The following is a 20,398-nucleotide window of genomic DNA, read 5'->3' as shown; positions in this document are numbered from 1 at the left end:
TGGCTGAGATGGAAGCCAGCCATATGGGAAAGCTAGACCCTAGTCCCAGCTCTACTGGAAGTGACCTTATATAACCTCTGTATTATTCTATCTGAAATTGCAGGAATACCTGCCTGCAAAAGGGCCTTGCTATTAAAAAAACCCCACCATGAAATGCCCAGAAATAGTGATGTCAGTCAGTGAAGGAGATGAGATGTGAACTAATGACCTCCAGGTTCCCTGCTCAGTGTACCTTTCATTAGCTTAAAAGGTATCTGGATGAGGAAAGCTAACAAACAGGCTGCTCAGCAAGGCATGGGAGCACATGTTTGGAAGCTGTGCACTTTCCCATAGGTGAAAAGATATTTTGATGGCAGAGAGCAGGAGGGGAATGAGCCATTTTTGTCCTGGCTGGAGGCCTGGTTCTTTCCAAACACTGGAGCTGCCTCAGCAGGGCCAGGCAGCATGCTTAATGCCGATGGACTGTTCAGAGATTTTGGCAGCAAACCTATGACAACTTCTACTCAGCCAGTACAAATGGTGATTTTCTGAGGCTTATAACTTGGCCACATTTAGTTGTGTTTTATGAGAACAGTAAAAGGCCCCTCTCTGACATCAATTTACAAGCTCCAGAGGTGCTAGAGCTCTTTTTAAAAACTGGTCATAAAAAAGTTAGTATTGTCAAATTAAGTTTTGGTGAGTCTTCCCGGAAAAATTCACCCCGAGATAGAGTACAAGAATGGAAATTTTTTCCTGACCTGTTAAAGTGTGGCAGAGTTATAAGCGATTAAAAATGGGATTATAATGGGAAGTGTTAAGCAATTTTATATAGCATCTCTAGCAGTCCTTCCTGCATGATAAATAGAGCAAGTCAATTGCATAGCAGACTAACAATTCTAACCCTTGCATGTTTGTTTGGATGGTGCTTTTTATCCCATTTGTAGCAGAACATTAGAAATGTTGAACTTTCCTTAATGCTCAAAGTTCCAACGTTGCTGTTTCTCCTCCCCCGAAATCCAAGATGCTTCAAGTTTGTAGAAGAAAGCAATAGTCTACTTAATCTTTTAGTGGGACATCTCTTGGTGTGAGGACCCCCTAGCTGTAGGTATTGCTCTCCAATCAAAAGTTCACTGGACTGGGAATGTGGGTTTGGGTGGCCTTTCAGGAGGCACTCTGGAGGAAGAGCAGGAATGTGCGTGTGACTACACCAGAACTACTAAATACATCACACCCTGCGCTTGAAGCAGACATTTTACTTCTAGGTCTCCTCCCTACATTCAGGGCATGCTCCCCAAACCAGTCTGTTGGTATTTATAATGGCAAAGGTGTTCATGAAACCATGTAGCCATCTCTCATTTAATAGCCTCATTCTCCCCTATATGGGATGACTTCTTTAGGGGAGAAGGAGGTTTTTCCTCTAGCCAGAGCACACTGGCCATCCTGCTGTATGCCTGGCTCAGTACTGGATGTTCAGATGTTCCTGCCTGGGAAGATCAGAACCTGGATGAAGATTTGTTCCAGGGTTTTTGACAGGGGGCTTTTATCTCATCATGCTTTGGGTTGTACAGTATTATGAAGACATTAGGAGACAAAAAACACATATCACAATTGAGACCACTCAATCCACACCCCCAAGTACTTCCACACTGCATGCAACCCAACACTCCTGTTCCACACTCATAGACCACACCACACACATGCCTTGCAAACCCAGCCCCACCCACCACATACACACACCTCTACATGGCCAGACACACCCACATTACACACATGCCCTGCAGACCCAGCCTTCCCCCTCCACACACATACCATTCCACCCATACACCAAACCCTCCCATACCACATATGTACCCACTACACACATGCCACTCTATACACCCTCCAGACCCAGACAACCCCCTTCACACACATGCCCCACCATACTCACCCCAAACACTGCCCAACCCCTCTGCATCCTCCAGACCCAAACCACCTCTTCCATATACAAATATCCCACCTTACACCCAAACATCTCACACTCCCTCCAGAATCAGACAATTCTCCTTCTCACATCTCACCACATACCCCAAACACTCCCACATCTCATAAAATAGAATGTTAGACATGTAGGGCTGGAAGGCACCTAGAGAGGTCACCTAGTCAAGTCCCCTGCGCGGAGGCAGGACCAAATAAATCTAGACCATCCCTGACCGGTGTTTGTCTAACCTGCTCTTAAAAACCTCCAGTGACAAGGATTTCACAACCTCCCTTGGAAGCCTATTCCAGAGCTTAGCTGCCTTTGCTGTGTTGGTATTTCCAATCCCTAACATATAGTTAAAGCTTTTCCTAACTATATGCAATCCCCCCACACAAACACTCACACCCCCTTCCTAGCACATACACATCCCAGAAGACATATCCTCCGCACACGCTTACCCTGCCACAAGCGCTCCTTATACAGGTGTTGGGATAATTACAATCTTCATGTAATTTTTTTACCATTAAGTTACTATATGTACTCTGAGCCTCAATGTCACCTTAATTTCTTTTTATTTTAAAGTATTAAAAAAATTCATGTGGATGCTGAACAAGAAACCCAAAGAGAATGTAACCATGTGATATTTCTAATAACCTGAAGATACACAGTAATTAATCTGAAATCACTTGTTTTTAGTTGTAACTTTTATTGCCAGATTCACCAGGATGCTCTGGATAATTTCTGCCAGTCAGGAGCAATGCAAAACAGCCAGCATGTACTGGCTAGTTACTTTGGGTTCACAGATGCTTTGTACCACCGGAAGAGCAAAAAATCAGTCAGTGTGCACCCCTTTCCCCTCACCTCCTCTAGCCCTTCCTCTCATCTGTACACATAGACATGCCTCAAATACTCCCTCCCGCACTTTCTACATTCCTCTGCATACACCCCCTCAAATTCCTGTTTACTCCTGCACCCCCCGCTCCATTCCCTTATGCACACATTCACCAAATTATCCCTTCCTCCTGTTTCCTCTCAAATTCTCTGCATGCATGTGTGCACACAGTTTTTCCCACCTGTCCCCACATTTCCCCCGCACAGATGCACATGAACACACATGTACACCCCCTAGTTTCTCTCCCTCCACTCATTTTCTGTTGAACAGACCTAGTGCAACGAAGTGAAAAGAAATATTAACGATTAAATGTCATGTTTTCCCATTTTTCTGCATAATGGATGTTTATCTTTAACAGAGGCTGGAAAAAAAATAAAGATCGCATCCATTTTGAAAGAGCAATTATTTGTAGAATTCTCTATTTTGCAACTAGAGTTGGGTAAATAATGGATTTTTATGGTTTGCCAATTCTGAACAATCAAAAATATATGTATTTGTTTTACATCAAACCAGCAAACTTACTTTTTCAAACAAAAAAGCTAAAAAAAGTTTGTTTTGGGTCAAATTAAGTTTTGTTTTGACAAAAACAAAACCAATTTTGACAATTAAATTTTTTTAATGTTTTTATTAAGCTAAAGGAAATTTTGAAACAAAGTCATTTAAAAAAATCAAAATGTTTCATTTTGAAATGTCAAAAACAAACATTTAGTTCTCTGGGAGAGATGGGGGGCATTTGGTTTGGGTATTCTAGGTTCTTTTCCCTGACCAAAACAGTTAAGAGAAAACAAATTTGCAAAATGTTTTGGTGTCATCAAATCTGTTATTCATTAAAAAATGTTTAATGTGAAAATTTTTCCCAGCTTTAATTGCAACATTATTCTTTAGCCCCTGCTGAAGACAAAACTGTCAGTTATGAATAATAAAGGCAAAATCACTATTAACTTTACATATTTGAAGAGTCTGTTATTTCATTACTGAGATCTCTGGGGTGGGCGGGGGGAAGATCTGACAGTTGAGTGCTAAGTTTCTTAAGGGACCTATTTTCTAATTAGTTTTAACTCAAACTAAAACAGATTTACTTGCACGTTATCAGAAAATTCATTTTATATGCAAAGAGGAAACGCTGTGCATTTATGGAGGATATGTCTATTTTTCGTGGTTGCATCCCTGCTCTAAGTACAAAACTCAGCTCAGTCATAACTATGAAGCTGGGACCAGTGCTTCCATAATTACATAGTTCTGGAAGCCTTAGCCAAGTTGTTTGTCCTTGGGCTGTGCATGCAAAGCTTTAGACACTTTGGAATAAACACTAAGGGGGAGATTTTCAACAGTACAAATAGGAGTTAAGCCAAACTGACCTTTGTACTTTTGAAAATTTCCCCCAATGCTCCCAAAATGGAAGTGACAGGATGGCGAGAAAGCCTAAAGCAAAAATTAAATTAGGAGCTACTCAGAATTCTAAAGATTAGATATTACTGCAAAGTCTAGTGTCCCAGGTGCTCCCAGATTTTATAAATAGGAGGGTCACAATGAAGTAAAGGGCATAAAATGTTGAGCTCAAGCCAACATTGTCAAAGCAGAAGAACCTTCTAAGTAATGGCTTCTAAGCAAAGCAAATTCTCCCTGCATAAAGCAAGATGCCTCCTGGGAGTGAAAGCTCTAGGAATGTTCAGAATGGAACAGCTAATTGAGTATTTCACCTTATGCCGCTCTAGGCGGTGTGCAACTCTAGGAGGACTCCAGCAATGGAGAGAACTATTCCACTAGGTTCCACCAACTTTACAATCCAGCCTGGTTATATTACCAGATATTATGAAAACTCTCCTAACCTATTTCCTAGTCTGTCTGTGCCATACTTGGATTCACAGCATTTCTCTGCTCTGGTCTTTCCTCTGATTCCAAATACCAATAAAAGGTTCCCACTATCCCTTTGTCATGGGGCCATCCCTTGAGAGTCTTTTCAGGACTTAATCACAGACCATAACCACTCCGGGTCTCCTTCATCAGCACCCTGTTTTACTGTATTCTTCCAGCAGGCCACCGCCTGTAGTGTTACATGTATTTACATTGCACAGGTAGTTTCCCCATTTGCTTCTAGGGACAGGCACAATACTAACAGCAACTAGTGCTGTCTCTCTGCCTTGCTTCAGGCTCCCTCCTCTTTAGCCCATCTTTCATGTCAATTTATATAATCCCACCTGCTGGGATTGCTTCCCTGTCAATTAGCCTTTCCACTGTAGCGCTACTCAGTTAATTGACGCCCTCTGTCAACTACCTGTCTTCCAATTAAGTCCCAATTAATATATACAGGTGGGTATTAGAATGACAGGGTGATGAGTTAGCTTCTTACTCAGCGTACCCTGTTACAATCCTTCATAATAGACATCCTCTCCTGTAAAAGAAGTTACAGGGCTCTGTTTATTGTTGTGACTATTACAATGCAACTAGGCCTACCATGAAGTATTGGTTCTCATGCTGTGGGTAACATAAAGGTGGGGTCTTTAATAGAAATTGAAGTCTGCTCATTGGTTTGCAAAAACAAGCTCAGAACCCAATGGACTGTCCTCTGCAGACCACATTCTAGCACTGGTTAGAAGGTCATTAGTTTAGAGTTTGGAAAGGGGTCTTCATAACATGTTGCTTTCATTTTTGTAGATGTATCTATATGATTTGTATTAACATGATCCTCCTACTGGGCAGAAAAGGGACATGGTCTGTCCATATGCTCTCTCATATTTCAACAATGTGGTATTTGTCAAATGTGTCCAGTTAAGGTGACAAAGTTGAACCACCGTAACTCACATAGCCTGCAAAAAAAGATACAGGATCAGATACTCAGCTGGTGTAGATCAGTGTAACGCCACTGACTTTAATGGCATTACTACCATTTACACAAGCTGAGAGTCTGGCCTAGAAGCTCCTCAAGATTTAATAAAGCAATAAAGAGTGGGTTTTCTCTCATTTATATTCATGCACACTCCCCTCAGACAACTACCTCCAAAATAATGCCTAGAGCAGATCTTTAAAAAACCATCCAGTCTTGATTTTAAATTTGTCAGTGATGGAGAATCCACCTCAACCCTTGGCAAAATGTTCAGTGGTTAATTGTCCTCACTGCTAAAAAATGTACACCTTATTTCCAGTCTGATTTTGTCTAGATTCAGCTTCCAGGCATTGGATCATGTTATACCTGTCGCTGCTAGATTGAAGAACCAATTATCAAATATTTGTTCTCCATGCAGGTACTTATAGACTAATCAAGTCATTCCTTCATCTTCTCTTTGATAAAGTAAATAGATGGAGCAACTTTCAATTGGGGAAGTTCTCTAGACTGTGTGATGCAGAAGGTCAGAGTAGATGATTATAATGGCCCTTCTGGGCTTAAAAATCTATGAATTTTCCTGTGGCTCAAGTTGCTTATTTGTAAGAATGTGCCTCACATGACACTTTACATTTACCTGATGTTTTCCCAGCTGTAGCTGTCAAATTACCTGAGAAATGGGAGCATGCAGGACTTGACCCATTTTACAGACAGACTATGCATATAGATTACAATACATTTTTCTGAGGCACAGTGATGCAATGGATAACTTTAAGCAACTAAATTTGAAATGTTTAGTGTTAAGTTATCTGTAAAATGGGGATAAGGAAAGTGTGGGTTGTAGTTTTTCCCATTCTCCTCATACACCCAAATGACTGAACGCTTTTGCTCAAACTTCCGAAAAGAAAAGGAAAAAAATCACCTTCTGGCAGAGACCACTGAAGCCTTGTCTACACTACAGAAGAAATTCAATCTAAGCTACACAATTTGAGTTATGTGAATAGCATAACTCAAATCGACATAGCTTAGACCTACTTACCATGGGGTCCATGCTACACAATGTTAATGGGAGACGCTCTCCCATTGATGCTCCCTACTCTTCCCCATCCAGTGGAGTACAGGAGTCAATGGGAGAGTGATCTGCAGTTGATTTAGTGGGTCTTCACTAGACCTGCTAAATTGACCGCCAATCACCACTCATTGACCAATCAGTCACCACTGATTGATCCCCTGGTAAGTGTAGACAAGCCCTGAGTAAAAGAAGATGTTAATAAATTGGGGAGGGTTCAGGGAAGAGTCACAAGAATGATTAAAGGACTAGAAAACTTGTGTTATAGTGTGTGATGAGTCTCACTCATCCCTGCAGCACCTCCTGCCAGCTGTCATGGGAATTAGCTCTGCTCACCAGAGCAGCCTCCTCTGGTGGTGCCTTAACACCATCACTTTTGTTCCAGGACCCACACCACTCCCAGGACTGCAGGATCCACTTCAGTGACACTGCCTGCCATGCCATACTTTATGTTCCCCCCTTCTGGGGCACTTGCAATCTCTGTCCCACCACTACCTCAGTGGCAATTGCAGTCTATTGTCCCAGGGCTGCTTCCCATGCAGCTCCAACATCCTCTTCTGCCCTTACCTCAGGGTCTCAGCCTGCAGGCCCTAGCAGATAGCCAGGAGCTCTCTTTAGCTCCCTGGGTCCCTGACTGCAGCACTGCTCTCTCCCAAGTGCTGGTGCCCCTTCCTCCTGCTAGAAGCCTGGTCTTCTCCCCTCAAGCTCCAGTCAGCTACTGAACTCTGCTCTGTCATGCAGCCTTTCTTATATGAGCCTGCCGGGCCATGATTGGCTACTCCTCTCAGCCTCTTTCTAATTGGCTGCCTCTGGCGCAGTCTCCATAGGGCTGCTTTTAACCCCTTTTCTGCCAGTGAGGGGCAGCTGCCCCTCCACACAGTGATAGACTCAAGAAGCTCAATTTATTTAGCTTAACAAAGAGAAGGTTAAGGAGTGACTTAATTACAGTCTATGGGGAACAAATATTTGATAATTGGCTCTTTAGTCTAGGAAATAAAGGTCTAACATGATCCAATGTCTGCAGGTTGAAGCTAGACAAATTCAAACAGGAAATAAGGGGTACATTTTTTAGCAGAACAGTTTACCAAGGGTGGTGGTGGATTCTCCATCATGGCCCTTCTTAAATCAAGATTGTCTGTTTTTCTAAAATATCTGCTCTAGGAATTATTTTGGGACAGTTCTCTGGCCTGTGTTGTACAGGAAGTCAAACTAAATGGGCACAGTGGTGCCTTCTGGCCTTGGAATCTATGGAATTCTAGCCTCATTGAAGGTGATGTCAAAAGTCTCACTGATTCCAGTGGAGCCAGGATTTCACCCTGAGTCTGGGAAATTTCAGCCCAAAAGGTTACAGGTTTGGAACATTCTGAACAATTGGAAACAAACGTTAGAGTTGAAAGAATTCTGTAAACCACTAGAGAGTTTTCTCCTGTTCCCTTTATAATAATTACCTTCCAATATGACCATTTCCTATAGTCTCATGTGCATGTAGCATTTTTTCTTATTGTGTGGGCTCTTAAGGAAAAATTACTAATGTACTGTAATCCCTATTGTTTGCAATAGCTTCAGGTGTGTGCACAACCAGATGTGAAGATTCTGGCCAAGAGTTTCAAAAGAGATGCTTAAGGTTTGGCTCTAGTGTCTATGTTTAAGCATCTAAATAAATTCCCTGATTTTCAAAAATATTGAGCACCCAGTAGCTGCCATTGACAGTACAAACGATCAAGAATTTCAAATCTGATTATTCGCCTCCTATTGGCACACAAGGTACAAGTGCAAAGTTCTGCCTTGGATTTATTCTGTACTTTATTCTGCAATGCATGGAAGGGAACATCCGCAGAGCTGTTCCTTCTGGAAAGTTACATGGACTGGCATTTAAATGGTGTAGCATTAACATACCCACTTCCAGCACATGTACTGTACAATGTTAGTTCCTGCTGCTTAGATTCATCATGAAGAGTGAGAGAATGGGAGAGACGCAGCCCTGACCTCCCACCCCCATTCCCATTCCCATTCCCCCTGGCCTCTGTACATAAGCTTTCCCCTGAGAAGGGCAAAGCCAATGGAAACAAGTCCCTCCTGAGACCATTAGGATCACCGTAAAGGGCCTGGCTGGCTGTAGATGGAGGAGCCCAGGTACGTTGTGCTCTTATTGATTTTGACCCTTCCTTTCTGTACATTTGGGAACAGCTGTTGTTTCTGTTAAAGATGCTACTTCTATATTCTCTTTTCCAGGACAAAGGAGGAGAGGGATGAGGATGGGGATCTGAGGTTACAGTGCCTCCATAGCTGCTCCCCAAATAGTAAGTGAACATAGCTCTCCGTGTCTCTAATAGATGCTGGTTTGTGGAACCCTCAGAATGGTTCCTGGGAATTTGGATACAGGTTAAAGTAGGGAGGTGGGACAAATACATGTTTGCAATTTAATCAAATAGCCACCATGGAAGTACAATTTTAATCACATAGGAATAATGAAAAATAACTGAACTGTGCACAATTACATGACGTTTACTTTAGCTGTGCATACAAAGCAATGTTGTCCTACGATGATATACCATACAGTATCTCTAGCAACCATTACTACAGAGACATCTATTTTTCAAGATAAGAACTAATTTAGAAAATTATAACTGTATAATTTTCAATTTGCAATAATAATGTACAACATTTGTACATGTTTCATCAGTATGTGACACTAATCCACACTTGTGCATGCAGTGAATATCTACCGTTCATACATAAAATCACTGAAAGCAAGTATTATTCAATAATAACTTTAATATGAATGAACTGGGCCAACTCCTGCCGTCTTTCATCAATCACTACACAGACAAATCAATAGGTCCTTACTTTGATCTTATTCAGCATTTATTCAGGCAAAATTCTTAGTGTAGCCAATGGGAGTTAAGTCAGCTGTTCTGTCTCAGTGTTGATGAACATGCGAGTAAGGATCTCAGGGTCTGACTCATCATGAATGCTCTTCTTTCCCTTCAATGTGCCGCAAATACAAACACGGATATAGCAACGTGTTGTTTATTTATGGTAAACAGCATTGTGTTCAAAAGAGTCATGGAATTCTCACAAGGAAAGCTGGAGAATCCTCAGCAGAGTGGAAAAGCCTCTTGGAGGGAACGCTGCTTGGCGGAGCTCCCGGAAGTGACTTGGCAACACTAATGAGATTTGGAAACCCACTTCCTCTGTTTTACTGGGATGCAGAATGCACAACCACATCTCAGTGTCCATAGCCGTTGATAAAAATAATGAGGACAGTGATACCTTTACAGTTTTGTCCTAGCAGCTCCACGGACTTACATTCTCCACGAAAGGTTTCTTGATGGTGGTGGTCATCAGATCTACTGGCATTTACTGAGGCTTGAAGGCAGCTTTGGTATCACAAAGGTGGATTGGCACTTGAGCTGAAAGAGTCACATGTCAGCTGTGGATCCATTACACAAACTATACATTTTTTTGAATTTCCATATGGCTGAGGTGTAATGAAACAAAACCTATCATTTCTGATTATTCGATTTGTGTTTCTGATTACATCAGTATAAAATGAATCCTAACCTTGTTCTGGGACACAAACGTAAATCCAAATTCTCTTTCTCTCTAATCCCCCGCACCCAATATCATGCACAAACACCCCGCCCTCTGAGGAAAACACTTGGGAGCCTTGCATTGTGCCTTAAATGTCAACACATTTGAACTCAGTAAGGTGAGGTGTTCCAGAGCTGAGCCCCACACTGAGAAATCCCCACCTTCAATCCTCAAGTTGCTTGAAATTTTGACAACCTGGTATTTCCCCCCATCAAAAAATGCCATTTTGTTGAAAACTAAAACTGTTACAATTCAGGGCAACTTCACCTGTATTCCCCCTCTGTAGTCCAGCAAGGGCCACTCTCAGGCCTCCAGCTCCCCAGACTTCAGCTCTCTTGGGCAGAGACATACATTTTTCTCTCTCTTGACCAGGGTATTTCCAGGCTCCCTGCCTACTCTGTGAATTCTGCAGCAAAGTCAGACTGCCTAAGCAGGTCTGCTTTACTTTTCTCCTCAGAGACGGTAAACAGTATAATTGACACAGTTAGGCTACAGCCCAGCTCTTTCTCAGCAAGCACATTCATTCTTAAGGTTAAAGTATTCCAGAGAAAACCTATTAAAACAATAAAAGAATCTACATGAATGCTAAGAAGCTTACCAGAGATCACCCTAACTCCAACAAGGGGTCTGGCCAGTGAACAGTCCTTTAAACCCCCACAAGGGGGTTTTCTGTGATCACAAGTTCATAAAAGCTGTTTGCTCAGAACAAGCACACTCATAAATCTCTGAGTTACTCGTTTGGGCCATCTGATCCTGTGAATAGGTCCTCTCCCCAGACCAAAGATTCAAAAGAGCAAGTCCAGAGGTGGGAATTTGCATTCCCCTCCTCCCAAGTACTCCCTAGGAAACTTACTCAACTAATGGTTCATTTTTGTCTTAGCCATTGTTTAGAACAGTGCATTGAAGCTCATAATGCTTCCCAAGGCTCATATTAGTCATGTCTCCTAGACAAATTACATAAATCCCACGATAACACATACATATTTGCATTTTTAAAACAATGAGCTCCTAAGATATTTAAACTTCATTCAACAATGTTTAATTTAATTCTGTAAGGTTTGTTCAGGATAAGGCAAGAAGTTGCCATACCTGTCACAGAAATACATTGCTTTCCATGAAAATGTTGTTGGGAAGGGTTCTCAGATCCAGGATAGAAATTCTGGTCAAAATGAGCAGGAGCATGAAACTGGGTTGCCCACATCCTGAGCAAGTTAGCACTGGCTATTCTGGGATCAGTCTCACTTTTTTGTGTTTGTTCTGCATCAGAAAGAAAACTAATCTAAAAACCTCAACATTTTTCACAAAACAGAATTGTTGTTTTCCAGCCAGCCCTACTCAGATGTTTCCCCCTAGGGACACAGTTTGAACACAGCAGCTAAAAGGAAGGGATTTCAGAAGCACATTCTAAGAGGAGTATCTCTCAGGTAACCAGCCCAAGCTTCCGAGGTTGTTTTAGATCAAAGATCCAAGTCAGTATCTTGAGTTGCACCCAGAAGCAATCAGGAGCCATTGCATTTCCTGGAGAACTTATGCAACATCTTCCCTGTGACTAATACTGCCCAACCATCTGAGAAGTTGCATTGTGCCCAAGGCACACCTTAACAGGGCTCTTCAGGTAAATGTCATACTCTTCCCTCCAGAGCACATTGCAGTAGTCCAGCCTGGAAGTCCTAGAGGTGGATGATGGTAAGGTCTGGATGAGAAAGAAAAGATCACAAATGCCAAATGCAGATGAAATAAAGAATTAACAAAATAAGAACATAAGCCATCATGACATAAGCCATCCCAGCCATCACTGCATCCTGGTATAGTAGGATCACACAGGAATCAAGAGCACCCCCAAATTCTGAAGCTTTCTTTAAACAGGCACAAACCACTTAATAATGGGGCAGGAACCATCCCTGGCATAGTCTCAAAATCCTTCATCCAACCTACCAGCATCGCTTCTTTCTTGAGCTTTAGGCAGCTCACTCTCAAAGCCCCCATCTTAGACCAGCACTGGGTAAGCCCAGACATCACAATGGAAGACATCAATCGGTGTCTCATTTGCATTCTGTAACAACACAGCCGAAATCACCTAAGTAGCTGCCCTGGGTACCTCACGGACATGCCCTTGCCTACCCCTGTTCACAGAAAAGTCTCACAGCAGAACATGCATTGTCCAGAACTTATCAGAGAGGAAAGAATGGAAGCATCCTAAAGTAGAGCCGTCTGCCCAGTCTGAGCCTGCAGACTAGTTAATAAACCTCAGAGCCATCTCAGGCTGCTAATCAGCCTCAAAGTATGAGCATGGGCCCCTGACCATTGTCTATCTCTAGGGAGAGGTCAGTGCCCAATGAGACCAGTGATGACTCCATCCCAAACTCAGGCCTGGAGCTGAAATGGAACAAGCAAACCTGAGAACTCCAAATGACACCAGAACTGCCTCACTAGACCTTTATAATAGACTTCCGCACAGAGGGAAGATTAGCAACAGGCTGATAACTCTCCATCCTGCCAGTGACAAACTACAGCTACTTGCAGAAGGGAAACTGGCACCTGAGCCTACAGGAGAGACTCACTGACAATCTCAGGCATCAATGGGCCGAATAGCTCTTACTTCTGCAAACCAACAGGGGCATGAGCACAATTCACAGGCCACAAGCGGAAGCTCTTGCAGTATATTCAGAGTGGGTTGAAACTCCCACCAAGAAGACATTGTGTTTGGCCCTTCTGGGCACCGATCCTCCGCCATGACACCAGCCACGCCAGTCCAGATTCAGTGCATCGTGTCTGTGAAGTAGGTGGAAAATTGCTCACAGCACTGACCATGGGACTATTTCAATGCAGAGCCAGATGTCACTTACCTGCCTGTGAGTCAGAGCAGTTCTGCTGTCAAATGTATCTGTACAGAGATATTGGGAGAGAAGGCGGCTTTCACCACTGCACACGTGCCACAGTTGCATGGACTCAGCATACAATCTTGGCCATTAGTGCTCTAATTTTTCCCCTTGTCAAACATTTCAGCATGGATGTCTGATCTCTCCATTGTTCTGAGGACATCATCAGCTAACAAAACAAAATGCTGGGCCATTTCGGCCCTATGTCTGAAATCTGACAGCAGTACCAGATGCTTCTAGGATTGGCTGGCCACCACTTCCTCAGTGGACTTTCCCAGAAAGCAAAGTGTAGAGGATGGGTTGTGATTGTCAAAATAATTTGTATCGAGAGAGGATATCTTGACCAAGAACTTGTGAAGGAGTGGTGCAGGCATTCTCTCCCTCCTGTTTTTATACTGTCAGAGCAGCTGCCCCACATCCAGTCAATTTGATCTGCTATGTAGACTGAAAGCTCCTTGCAAAGGGAGACTTTCTGCTCTGAGACTTGGTGAAAGCAGCCTGAGTTACTCTGACAGCCCAGGATTTGGAATAGTGGATCAAGGTGAGACTTGCTAATGGAGCAGAACTCTGGAGGGAGTAGCAGGAAGGGAGGAGTACAGAGGATGGGAATAAATTTGGAAGGAGCAGAACTCGTGGCCAAGTCTGAAGGAATGGCAAAGGGTGGGAGCAGGAGTGGCACGGATACACAGGTGGCCTGGGTCAGGAGAGAGCAGAGGTAGAGCAGGCAAAGGATGAGGGGAGGATGTGTGGGAATGAGGAAGAGGAGGCAGGGGAAGTGACATTGAGATGACAGGGGGAGCGCTTACAGGAGCAGAGGAGGAGCAAGGGGAGAAGAGGATTAGAAACTAGGAAGAAAGAGAGAGGAGAGGGGCTGAAGGGGAGGGCAGAGACCAGGACTCAGGAGACATGCAGGAGATTCCCAGAGAGCACAGGAAGTAGGGCAGGGAAGAAGTTGCTGCATCTGGGCTATGCAGTGAGGGAGAAAGGAGATCTGCTCTGATCCACCATGCTAAATCAGCTGTTCTAGGAGATTCAAGAGGGTGTGTGGTTCCAGCAGAGAGAAAGAGTCAGCGTCTTGAGTTTGCAGGGAGTGGTTCATAGAATCATAGAAAGTTGGAAAGCTTCTAGCAAAAGAGCAGACCTTGAGAATGGAAGTCAGGAGAGAGGGAGGGGACCAAGGTGGAGAGAGTCCACCAGTTCCAACCAGAGCAAGAAGAGGCCACTCAGTGCTGTGTTTTGCTCCAGCCGTACCAGTGGCTGCTGCTGCTACCAGCCCCTGTGCTCTGAGATGGAGAAGGCCAAGTGGTGGGGGAGTGACTTAACCTTCTGACTAACAGCATTCTGTACTAGGTAAGGGATCTGGGCAGCCATGCACATCACAACAATGTTACTCTGAGGAAATGGGAATACAAAGCCCCAACTATTTACTCTGATTAAAAACATGAGTTACCAATAAAGAATTGATGAGCAAACCCAGAGCAGCTGAGGATGATCCTTGGAATAAATATAATTCTGTCAGGATCTTTTCAAAGAACTTGAAAACGCCTTACTTATTAACTTTGTAAGAGAAACCAGAATACAAGTCTCAAAGACTAGCTCTGCACTGTCAGCAGTGACAGATGTTACCACATGCCTGGCTTCTAATCACTGGGGAAAAGGTTTATCCAAGTAAGTTTTCTACCATACAGAGAGAAATTTGTAGAATTTCATTACTACAAAGGTTGTATCCAACTCCCCTTTCTTGCTGTATGCCAAACCCCTGTCGGATGTTTAATGGGGTGTGACACAAATGCACTGAGCTTCTCCTGGCCATCTGTCAGCCTGTGTGAGATTAGAGCCTCCCTTCTGACAAGAAACATGCCACAAACCCTACCTCAGGGTCAAAATGCACTAACATTTCACAGTGCAGGTTGAATTACTTCAGGCCAATGTTCAACAGTATTTAGATGCCTAAAGAAGCAGTTAAGAGGTTAGTGGGATTTTCAGAAGTCCCTGGTTTCCTAATGTTGCATGCAGTGTAGTTGTGGCCGTGTCAGTGCAACCTTGCATTTAGCTGTGACACTCAGAGTACCTTTCCCAGACCTAAAGAAGAGCTCAGTGTGGCTCGAAAGCTTGTCTCTCTCACCAGCAGAAGTTGGTCCAATAAAAATTACCTCACCCATCTTATCTCCCTAGTTTCCTTAAGCAGACTTAGGTCTAACACATGGAGGCACTTTGAAATCCCACTAGGCCCTGACACAGTGCAGGGAATTAACATGTGAGCCTGCACTCTGTCACCAATTATTCCCCCCCCAGAAAGCTGATTGGGATAATTAAAGGTAATTCGCTAATGCAAGCTGGTGATCTTGGGAACTAATGAGCCAATTAGTCCATCGGCTCATTAAAGAGGCAAAGGAAGAAGATGCAAGGGGGGAAGAAAGGAATAAAGGGACTAGCCAAGCCTTGCTGTGGCCCTAGGGGAGAGTGATCTCTGCTCCTCTCTGGTACTGAGGAGATGGTCTAAAGCAGAGGTCCCCAAACTGCGGGGCGCACCCCCCACAAGGGGCATGGGGGAATGTTTGGGGGTGGCTGGGGCCCAGGTCAGCCCCCACGGTGGGCAGGGAGGGAGTGCTACCCAGCTCCGTTTCTGGCCCCGACTATTGGCCCTGTGCCTGGGGACCCACTCCCTGTCCTGCACTCCGCTGCCGGCCCCACACCCGGTGTCCTGTCTGCCGTCCTGTGCCCGGGGCTCAGTGCCCAGGGCTCCACTCCTGGCTCTGCCTCCAGCTGTGGCCTCAGCCTCAGGTCCCTTACCCTGTCTGCACCTCCCCCCACCCCCGAGCCGCAGCCCCCTCCCGGCCCCTGCTCTGTGAGGGGGAGGCAGACAAGGGTAAGGGAGTGTGCAAGGAAAAAAATGTGGGGACCACTGGCTAAAGCATAGGCCATATTGACAAGAGATTGCTGCACCGAACTCTGAAGGGGTTGGTGGAGGGAACTCAAATGGCACGGAGGATACACAGCCAATAGAGTCTGAGCTGGTTTCTGTGGTGCAAAAAGGCAGGAGCAGAGCTCGCCCTGCTACAAGCCCCTGTCTGCTTCATTAGGCACCTAAATGACTTTGAAAATTAGGCCTCGGTTAGTTAGATGCTTTCTGGTGCCCCTGTGACCACTCATAGTTTTCACTCTTTACAAGACACTCCAGAAGCTTAAAACATGAACAAGCGCACAACAAATGGCCCATGTTCCTTTATTATTCTGAGGAAAGCCTGCACTTTGGTAATGTTGATAGGTACCAATGACAGCAGTCAAATCTTACCTTGAAAACTTACTTCTTTCTGTTAACATTGGAAATAAATCCTGAGAGTTAGTTATTGCTCTATGTCCAAGCAGCGATTAATTGTCATTTCATAATTGCCATAAACTGATGCCTCAGTGTCTGAGTTCCACACACGGAGGACAAAGCTCACCCACTGTATGCCCAGGGTTTGCGTCTCCATTCTCCAGCTCCTTGAATGTCTGGATCTTGGCTCGTTCTCAGTGAGTCAGACACTGGCTTCGCTTCACAGCATTTTGGAATTGCTTTCTCTGGAACATTAACTTTTGCGTCATTTCCTTTCACCAAAATACCCCCATTGAGACCATATATCTGTTTAGCACATCGCTCCCCGAATGAGGCAGTAAGACGCTTAACTCTTCACCAAGCCACATTTAAAACCTCATTTCTCACCTAAACAGCAGGACCTTTGTCTTTTGAGGCAAACAGTGTTCGATTTAGCCCCTGCTCCTGGACTTCCCTTTTCCTAGCATTTTAAGTGCTATTCTGTATATTTCCAGAGCCACACTGCCAGATTGTAATTCACCCAGTCTGGGCCAAATCCTCAGCAGGTGTAAATCGACATAGCTCCATTGATGGCACTGGAACTGCACTGAGTTACACCAGCTGAGGATCTGGCCTCTGTATTTAGACTTGCACAGTTTCTCAGAAAGAACATATTGCTACTCTGGGATCTGTTTTCTTGCTGATTTTTATACCCAGAGCTGGATTTAAGCACAGAGCAAGGCTATTCTGGAGGCATGAGTTACTGCCTGTAATCTTTTGTGTCTTGTTTTAATCACGCTGGGAAATCCAGTTTGTGAAGCTCATGCTCCCAAATCCATCTTCTCATTCTGACTCCCTGCATAAGACTAACCAGCACACAAGCTGGATGTCACACGCTGTAGCAGCAAGTGGAGGAGGGGCTCTCGGTGTGAACAAATGAAAACAATGAATGCAAGTGGGAGTAACACATTCAGTAATATCTCCCTTCAGCAAATGAGGGACTCCTTCTGGTACAATCTCCTGTCACAGCATCCTCAGGAAATGTCATGAGCTAGCTGTAGTGATTGTGATACAGTGAATGTAGCCAACAATAACCATTCAGCTCACAGCAGTGAAATGATATAAACATACAGGCCAGATTCTGAGTTGGTGTCAATTGGGGTAGTTTCACTGTAATCAGCAGAGCCATGCTGATTTACATCAGTTGAGGATCTGGCTCACAGAGCTCAATTGTAGCCCTTCAGGGTTCAGCCACTTCCCATGAATGAGAACTGGAACTCCAGGAGCCACTCTGCCTCTCCCTCCAAGGCCGCAGCAGCTGCCCTCTTCAAGGGGAGCTCGGTGGGCCTGTGTGGAAGGGAGGCTGCGTGGGCCATAGCCCCATCCCTCCCTGTCCCCTTTGAGGAGACTAGAGCAACCATTGCCACAAAGACCATTCCCGGAGCCCAAGGCCTATGGTTGTGCCTGGGCTTGGGGCCGAGGCACTGGGGATGGAGAAAAGCTCCCAGTGATCTCACCTGCCTGGCACCACACCACCCACCCCGCTGGTCTTGGTGCAGGAATTCACTCATAGCACCTGGTCAAAAATGGAGAATGTAAAACTGTTGTGGCCCAGGTTTGGTGGCAAACGGACAGCCAGCGAGGTCTTGTGGTGCGCCACTAGGCCACGGTACTGCTGTTGATAAGTGTTGCACTAGTAGCTCCAGGGTTGTGGCTGGAACTGGGGATAACAGATGTGAAAGTGCCTTCCTGGTGAGTGTCTCTCAGCTGCTGGCTATGTCTGTTCTCTATAAGTAAGTGGGATCCCATCATGTCCATTGAGGGTGCAGACATGAGATAATCCTCCAGTGTTTCCTATTACATAATAATACCAGATTCCCACAACCATCCTTGTTTCACACGGTGTTCAGAACTGAGAGAAGCTAATTGGTTGGCTGTAGTGATGCTTTTGTGATGTCATTTGCCTCTCAGCCTAGCTGGAGTTTCACTGCTCCAGTTGGGACTCATTTCTTCAGGCTTATTGCCAGTAACACCAACCCCAAAAATTCAAAAATCATGAGCCAGACCCTAAAACATCATGAGACTGGCCCAAATAGAATGAGGTTTTAAAAAACGATTAAATGATATTTTCTGGTCTGGCCTCTGAGAGTTGAGCTGCCCCCACCCATGGGACTCAGGCGATTTCTGGCCCCTGCTGCAGGTTCTTTCACTAGAGAACCCATCTGAGATCAGGGCCCCACAGTGCTAGGTGCTGTACAAAGACAGCGAGAAAGACAGTCTCTGCCCTGAAGAGCCAACATGCTAGTGCAAATTATAATGGTGTGTTCTTGACATGGGAGCAGGAACAAGCACTCATCAAATTCATCCCACACAGGGAGCCATTAGAGGGGAACCACTTTTGGGCAGGACTCGTGGTGGTGACCTGCAGGTGAAAGGCTCTATAGCAATAGCAACACCCTGGGACATCCAGTTTCCATATGTGTGAAAGTGAGGCTGCTTTCTGGAAAGACACATTTATCCGATCAAACCCTGACCTTTTCGAACTGACACATGCAGAGTCTGCCCCAGTCTACTCACACCAGCACAGTCTCTCAAACACGGCTCTTCTTGAGCATATGCTCAGTCTGCCAAATCCTGTTCTTAAAGGGACAGCACCAAATACGCCAGATCTATATGTAACAGTAAAACAAATATGAACACAACACCCAGGTTCACTGCTAAACACATCTTGCAATTAAAAAATCCTTCCATCAATTACTCCAGGGTCCTTATACTAACTGTAATACATCTACCTATTTGTTTTTCACCCACATGGGTCATCAGCCAGATTTGCATACACAGCCTTCAGATCCACAGCATAAACCTCTTCTGCTGACGCTTAAAGAGAAACCAATGAGGAGAAAAATATGCTGTTATCCTCTTATGTGGATATAGCCCATAGAGGGAGCCAGAACACACCTATTGCCAGTGGGTTAAACAAGTATTTGTCAGACAGCGGTGGGACACTGGGTGGCCACTGGCAGGTTTCTTGGTTCCTCTTTCTGGCTCAAGAGGAGATTCTAATCTAGTGGTTACCAACAGCCTTGCAAATGTAACAAGCCTGTTTGAGTTGTCTATGAGGAATGAATCCAGACTGCTGGATGTCCAAACACGAGCGTCTACCTCTTGAGCTGAAGAGCCAGATGCAGCAGAGTAGTCATACATTTGTATATGTTGACTAGCCACTAGAAGGTGACACAGAGACACTCCTAATTTGCCATGTCCAGACAAGGCTGTGTGGCAAAGTGGTTGGGACTTGACTGTGTTACATTAGAGAACTCAGGATCTATTCCCAAATCTGCACGCTCTCCGTTAGCTTATCTGAAGTGGGCGGATGACAGTTACCCCCAAGGTTCCAGTATCAGGTCTTGGCTTATAGCAAAGACTGGGAAAAGTACAGAAATAGCAGCACCCATAGTGGAACAGCTGAGACTCAACCTTCAGTTCACTAGCTTTGCAGTTCAGTGCACCTTTAGGCTACTGGTGCTCCAGAGCCAGCAACAGTGGACTTATTAATGAACCGGATGCCTCAGGCCATTGCTAATGAGTTTCAGAGCCTTTTGCCTGTCAGTCACCAGTCTGTAACCAGCCCAGCTCAGGAGGGATTACAAGTTGTTTCTCGCTAATGGCTGTCTGGGTCCCCTAGATCAGTTGTGTTTGCAGGAGGGGTTCAGTTCCAGCTCCCACACCACACGGTTACACTTTTCACTGATGGGAAGACTCAGCAGCAAAACCAAGAACTAAATCCATGGGCCACAGACACACACTATTACCTGTGAGCCAGGCTGGCAGTGCGTTGTGTGGGCAGCTCGCCCGGACACTGCTCTGTAGACAAACCAAGGACTGTTCGCCAGGCTATGCATGAGCACT

At 44.7% G+C, this 20,398-nt stretch overlaps 1 protein-coding gene and 1 long non-coding RNA gene across 8 annotated transcripts in view; one reads left to right on the top strand and one right to left on the bottom strand.

Moving 5' to 3' along the window:
* Positions 1 to 7,409, bottom strand: part of LOC123344455 — a 51,450-nt gene extending 44,041 nt beyond the window's left edge. Inside the window, exon 1 of the long non-coding RNA XR_006572558.1 lies at positions 7,286 to 7,409. This is a non-coding gene — a long non-coding RNA (uncharacterized LOC123344455). The remainder of the gene's footprint in view (positions 1 to 7,285) is intronic.
* GSG1L (GSG1 like) overlaps positions 1 to 20,398 on the top strand; it is a 127,127-nt gene that overhangs the window by 85,083 nt on the left and 21,646 nt on the right. For 2 of the 7 annotated variants that reach the window (XM_044980695.1, XR_006572557.1), the window contains exon 6: positions 8,951 to 9,018. The exons of 4 other annotated variants lie outside the window; for them this stretch is intronic. In XM_044980695.1, coding sequence (XP_044836630.1) covers positions 8,951 to 9,018 — 68 coding nt within the window. Of the gene's footprint in view, positions 1 to 8,887; positions 9,019 to 20,398 lie in introns of those variants that run through there. One more of the 7 variants, XM_044980700.1, reaches the window with a different exon arrangement.

Source organism: Mauremys mutica, chromosome 11 (genome assembly GCF_020497125.1).
Source record: "Mauremys mutica isolate MM-2020 ecotype Southern chromosome 11, ASM2049712v1, whole genome shotgun sequence".
In the NCBI taxonomy this organism is placed as follows: domain Eukaryota; kingdom Metazoa; phylum Chordata; order Testudines; family Geoemydidae; genus Mauremys; species Mauremys mutica.
Note: the sequence above shows the minus strand (reverse complement) of the source record. Positions and strands in the feature narration are given on the sequence as shown.